Here is a 6625-nt window from a genome sequence, read left to right on the forward strand (position 1 = left end):
TTTGCAGCTTGACAGAAAAAATAAAAAATAAAAACAGGAAAGCTTTTGCAGTAACAGAGCATATAAATAGAGAAGCTTTTCCGATCGGTAGGGTACGGAAAGGAAATTCCTAGAAACTTTTCTTCTTCAGCTACATTACTTCGGCTCTGCTTATCAGGACCAAAATTTGTAAGTTCCTAAACTTTCTCTTTCCTTCTTCTGGGAATTTTTTTAGAGCTTTTTTGTCAGCTAAAAATTATGGGTTTGGCTTTAGTATTTTTTTCCCTGATGGGTTTTGATTTTTTTTTTTTTGTGTGGTTTGATATGAATGATATGACGTTTAGGGTTCTTTTTGCTCTGTTTTTTTTTTTTTTTTTTCAGTACTCTGCTTTAAGAACAGCTCCCCTGTTTTTTTGTTTTTGTTTTTCTCAATTATTGTTGGGTTTTGTATCTATTTCTTTTCGCAGGTAGTATAACTATTTGAATTTGCAAGACATGGATAACATACAAGATATCACACAGGCGATACACGAATTGAAATTTGAAGCGATGGCACACTCTTTTCCTGAGGAAATCATACAAAATATCCTAATTAGGCTATCCGTTAAATCTCTGATCAAATGCACTTCAGTCTGCAAGGCATGGAGGTCCATGATCATAAACCAAAGCTTTATTCACGCACACCTCAACCCAACTGTGGACTTCGATAACCAGAATGACATTGACCTCCTCCTACTCCACAGAATTTCTGGTAGCAATAGCCTCAACTACTACCAAAACACGGTCATTAACAAGGTAAAAGACGAGGTTCACTCTGTGCATCATGATAACCGGGCGTTTGATGTGTACTCGAAGATCGAATTTCCAATTTCCGCAAAGAAAAACTATGGCAATTCACATCTTCGTGTGGTTGGCACTTGTGATGGGCTAATTTGCCTTGCGGATGATGTCCCGTCTTATGCTTACAACTTCATTATATGGAACCCAGCCATTAAAAAGTCAGTGACCCTTCCCAGGCCAGGTATTACCTATCAGACTCATGGTGGGTACGATGCTTCTATTGGGTTCGGTTTTGATGCTTCAACCAATGACTATAAGGTTGTGCGAGTTGTGACTTTAATGGATGACGATGATGAGACGCCAACTCTAGCTGAGGTTTATTCCCTAGCCACCGGCACATGGACGAGTCTTGGTTGTGTTTCTCCTGCATGTCTAATAGATAAAGCTGCATCCAGTGCTTTTGTTAATGGGGTTCTTCATTGGCCTGTAGTCTGTCAAACAGATGTTGATTTTTACTATATTATATTGACATTTGATCTGGGCAAGGAGGTGTTCAGTCAGATACCTATGCCGAAGATTATTCAATTGGATGTCAATTTGGGATTGCAATTGTCTGTTTCAGATGACAAAAAATCTATTGCTTTGTTCATGAGGCCCAACAATCGTGAAGATTTCTATGTGGATTATGGGCGTGAAGATTCTGTTCTTGATATATGGGTGATGAAAGAGTATGGCAGAGAGGAATCATGGACCAAATTGATTACTCTCAATCCACAAGGTCCAGAAACAATTTTCCTCAGCGCCTTATGTTTTAGGAAGAGTGGGGAACTACTGTTACTGCTCAAAGAAAAAGAGAGGCAGGAACTAGTATCACTAGACCTTGTGAGCGAACAGTTTAAACTTCTTGGGATTTCTGGATATAAATATTGTACTGGTCATTTTTATAAAGAGAGCCTCCTCTTACTCGACAAGAGCCATGCAGAGTCTTACTAAGAGAAAGAACAGGTAAGGTGATTATTGTGCTGAGAGCAGAACATTTCAATTCTTTCTTTGCCGGGTTTTTATGTTCATTAAAAGCATGATTGGTGACTAAATTGCTGTGGGATATTTCTTATGTCAGACTTGTTGTGGGTTCTTTCTTTTAGCTGATTGTCTTTCTCGCTTCTGTTGCTAGAACACAACTTGTGACTAAAGTCAACACAGCTCTCATGGAGACTCAATTTGGATATCAAAAAATTAAAAACAGTGTAATTATAATTTATAATAATATCGACTCAGCTCTCATGTAAACACGATTAGACTGGTCTTTTATGTACTCTTAGTCTTAGTCAACTTGGTATGACTTTAGACATTGGACTGATTGTTGCTACTGTAGTGAAGTCTGTGTATTCAATTTGCATGGTTTTGTTTGCTGCTTTAATCCCTTTTCCAATGTTTTCATTTGTATATTAGTTTCTTTTCCAATTTAGCTTTCATTTGTGTAAGCATGAAGAGGAAGTTTGATTTGCACTCCTGAAGAAGTACTGGGAAAAGTTTTCATGACAAGTGATGTCAACTCTAATGCTTAACAATTGATTAACGCAGCACTTTTCTTGTTTTCTTTTGTTGCAGATTTGTAGTGCAGTAACGTTGTTTGCCGAAGGTGCCTGACGTGCCTGATGCCTGATGTGCGTCAACGTCCGTTTCTTGTTATCTATCTTGCTGATGTATTTTCGTTTTCTTGTTCATTTTTTTGCCGATTTGTAGGGCAGTAGCGTCCTATGCCTGATGTTTCTGTGTATTTACTTGGCATGGAACTTGTTATCTAGTAGTTCTTGCACTATTTATTCTTCAGCTTTTGGGAAGCTTTAATGGAAGTATCTAGTTACAAATTTCATTTGCCTTTGCAGTTCTCTGCACCAGTTTCCATGAAATATGCTTTTGCAATTTTCTTTTCCATTTTTATTGCATATTTTTCCCTGAGCTGAACAATTTACAGCAGAATTCACTTTTAATTAAGTAATGAAGGTGATTTGAAATTGTACCCAGTTTTAATTAACTGCATGCCTGCAACATATGATGGTTGTCTATTTTTGCAATTGCATTCGTTTGAAGACCATTTTTGCAACATTAAACTCAACCCCCATTCAACATTCGACTCAATAATAATGATTTTTAAATTTCATTAAAATTACATTGAAAGGCAATTTGTAACATTTTTTTTTTCCTTTCTGATGGATTTGGATTGGATTTTAGTACTTTTAATTTTCCGACTAAAAATTGTATATGAATGTTAGTCTGCTGTAAGAACAGCTCCCTTGATATTTTATTAATTTTCTCAATTATAGCTGAGTTTTGTCTCCATTGCTTTTCTCAGTTGGTATAACTATTTGAATGTGCAAGACATTGATAACATAAAAAATGTCAGACAAGGGATCAAATTGAAAATTGAAGCGATCGCAGGCTCTTTTCCTCAGGAAATCATACAAGAGATCCTAATTAGGCTACCCGTTAAATCTCTGATCAAATGTACTTCAGTCTGCAAGACATGGAGGTCCATGATCATAAACCGAAGCTTTATTCACGCCCACCTCAGCCCAACAGTGGACTTTGCTAACCAGAATGACATTCACCTCCTCCTACTCCACAGAATTTCTGGTAGCTGTAGCCTCACCTACTACCAGAATTTCTGTTGCTGGAACACAACTTGTGACTAAAGTCAACTCGGCTCTCATGGAAACTCAATTTGGATATCAAAAAGTTAAAAACAACATAATTATAATAATATCAACTCAGCTTTCATGTAAACACGGTTAGACTGGTCTTTTATGAGTGCTTTTAGTTTTTGACTCATATAATATCAAGTTGGCATGACTTTTGAGGGTGGACTGATTACTGCTACTGTAGGGAAGTTTGTGTATTCAATTTATTGTTTGCTGCTGTAAGAGATTGTGCTATAGTTCAGGCTTTAATCCCTTTTCCAATGGTTTTCATTTGTATAATAGTTTCGTTTCCAATTTAGTTTTCATTTAGGGAGAGGAATTTTCATTTGCACTCCCGAAGAAGTACTGGGAAAAGTTTTCATCATGACAACTGATGTCAACTATAATGCTTAACAATAATTGATTAGCGTAGCACTTTTCTTGTTTTCTGTTGCTGCAGATTTGTAGTGCTGTAACGTCGTTTGCCTGAAGTGCCTGATGCCTGATGTGCAGTCACTCCCAGTTCTTGTTATCTAACATGTTGATGTTTGTTGCTGATTTGTAGGGCAGTAGCGTCCTATGCCTGAAGTGCCTGATGTTTCGTTGTATTTACTTGGCGTGGAACTTGTTATTTGTAGCGCTGATATGTTTTTTAAAAGTAGTTCTTGCACTATCTAGTCTTCAGCTTTTGAAAAACTTTAATGGAACTATTGAAGTATCTAGTTAAAGTTTTCATTTGGCTTCGCAGTTTGGAACTCTGCACCATTTTCTATTAAATGCCTCTGCAATTTTCTTTTCATTTTCATTGCATAGTTTTCCCTGAGCTCAACAATTGACAGTAGAATCTACTTTTGAATAATGAAGGTGCGTTGAAACATTAACTCAACCCCCATTCTCAACATTCTTCTCAGTAATAAACACAGATTATCTCAACTTTGAATATATCAAAAATCTCCACTACCTCCTCAGCCGCCACAACCTCCTTCTCGACAACCAACACCACCATCACCATGAGGAGCATGATCACTAGCTGTTGTTGCCAAAGCAACACCAGCCCCTGCCATAATAACCAACCCACAATCCTTAATCACTCGTCTGCTTCGCTTCTGTGTCCAAGCATATATTCTGGTTTCATTTCTCTTCACAATTTTACGAGCGTGATGATATATTATTTATTATATACTTGAGGAAGAATGCATGAAATTTCTTAACTTGAGTAATGTTTTCATTTGTAAGAATAAGTTGGCTATTTGGTGCATTGAAAGGCAATTTGTAACATTGTACGTTTTAAACCTTTAATTGCACATTCAGATACCAATGAATTGATTTTTCCTTTAAAAAAAATTGGAAATGTTGTTTTCCTTTTTGCAATGGTTTGCAATGGTTTGATCTCAAATATTCTTCCTTTCCCTAGCACAAGATCCTGTAAATACAAAAATAAAAAATTGATTACTGTAGACGAAACTCAATAGTGGAAGTTAGAACCTGTTAATACAAAAATTAAAAAATTGCTCAAGAATTTTTGCATGTGATGACTTTGATTGCTACTTTAGCATAAAAGTGGAAGTTAGATCAAGGGCTGAACCAAATTCCTAATTAGAGAAGTATGCTGCACATCCATGGTGGATGTGTGGTTCGATCCCTATCATATGGTCAATCATTTTAATATCATGCTTAGTTATAAGTCCACGTTATAATGCTCGGCAATTTGAAACTTGATGTAAATCCTCATAAATATTTGTTTCATTTAGGGTATTTTCAATATGGAATTCTAGCGTTATGGCAATTTAAAGCGACCAAAATTCTAAATTATCAGCATGATAAATTAATTTAAAACTTCAGACATCTTAACGTTTGGTTGAACTAACTAGGTCCTCCCAAACGAGCCCTTAACGTCTGCTTGGCCCCAACAGATCATTGTCCCCAAAAGCGATTTTCTTATACAATAAGTGTTGAACTAACTAGGTACTTCAATACCAATTAGCTCTTATCCAAAGGATGAACACATTTCGGCACAACTTCTTACCCTTTTTTTTTCTCTCCATGAATTACTATCATTATTATTACCGGAAAAAAAAATTTAACAATCACCAACAAATCGAACAGGGTTCAATCTGTGCACCCCTCCTTTTAAACCAAAAAAATTAAATTAAATTTCTCTTTTTATTTGCATATTATAACAGTGAATAGTTTTGCTAGGGCTGCCAAATGGGGCCATCTCCATTGTAGTTGCTGTAGCCCTTGTTGATTGGGCTTCAAAAGCTTTGGTTCAAGAGGTGTGTGGTTTATGAGAGAATAATACAAAAAATACCATTTTGCCCTTGCATTTAACAAAAAAGATAACAAAATTGACGGCATGATCATCTATTCTAACGAAACATAAGTTGAAGGACAACGGGAACAATTTTGGAAATTGAGGGACCAAAATGCGAATCGAGTCAAAGTTCAGGGACCATTAGACCTAAAAACCCTTCACAACAATAATGCTAGCCATACCACATTTTTAAACCACCTTGTGTGGCAGTCACATCTGTTCATGTAACAATGTCTTCTTAAATTGGTTATTAATTTTTCCTGGGGTTAATCGTTTTATTAGTCCATGAATTTAGATTCGATTTGCATTTGAGTCCCTCAATTTTCAAAATCATTCCCGCAGCCCTTTAACTTCACTTTCGTTAGGACAAATGGTCATGCCGTCAATTTTGTTAACTTTTTCTGTTAAATTCAAGGACAAAATGGTATTTTTATATTAAAACAAAAAAAAAATTAATAAAAAAATCATATCTTTAAAATAACAATAAAAGAAAATCAAATAAAAAATCAACCAAAAAAAAAAATATTTTTGGGGGAGTAGAAATTGGGATAGAGGGGGAGAGAGAGTTTAATTTTAATTTGGATTATTCATTTCATTAGTCCCTGAACTTAGACCCAATTTGTATTTGAGTCCCTCAATTTCCAAAATTGTTTCCGTGGTCTTTCAACTTCAGTTTCGTCAGGACAAATGGTTATACCGTCAATTTTGTTAATTTTTCTGTTAAATGCAGGGGTAAATGGTATTTTTATATATTTTTTAATTTTAAATTGATTTAAATATGAATAAAATGTTAAAACAAAAAAATAAAGAAAAAAAATTCAAGTTTTTAGGAATAAGAACTAATTTTTAATTTTTAGTTTGACTGAGGATA

General features: G+C 35.4%; 1 protein-coding gene across 2 annotated transcripts; it reads left to right on the forward strand.

The window, feature by feature from the left end:
- LOC117625857 (F-box/kelch-repeat protein At3g23880-like) lies at positions 1-4118 on the forward strand. Of its 2 annotated transcripts, none has more exons than XM_034357438.1 (3): positions 1-168; positions 447-1764; positions 3901-4118. In XM_034357438.1, the coding sequence occupies exon 2, from the start codon at positions 475-477 to the stop codon at positions 1750-1752; it is 1278 nt and encodes a 425-aa protein (XP_034213329.1). In that variant the 5' UTR covers positions 1-168; positions 447-474; the 3' UTR covers positions 1753-1764; positions 3901-4118. The 2 variants fall into 2 exon arrangements, with proteins under 2 accessions (XP_034213329.1, XP_034213328.1); XM_034357437.1 differs by lacking the exon at positions 3901-4118 and adding an exon at positions 2371-2635.
- The last annotated feature ends 2507 nt before the right edge of the window (positions 4119-6625 follow it).

The sequence above is a fragment of the Prunus dulcis genome, chromosome 4, assembly GCF_902201215.1.
Source record: "Prunus dulcis chromosome 4, ALMONDv2, whole genome shotgun sequence".
Lineage (NCBI taxonomy): Eukaryota > Viridiplantae > Streptophyta > Magnoliopsida > Rosales > Rosaceae > Prunus > Prunus dulcis.

Bases quoted from the DNA above. Each gene is read 5' to 3' on its own strand.
- LOC117625857 (XM_034357438.1), top strand. From the start codon at position 475: ATGGATAACATACAAGATATCACACAGGCGATACACGAATTGAAATTT.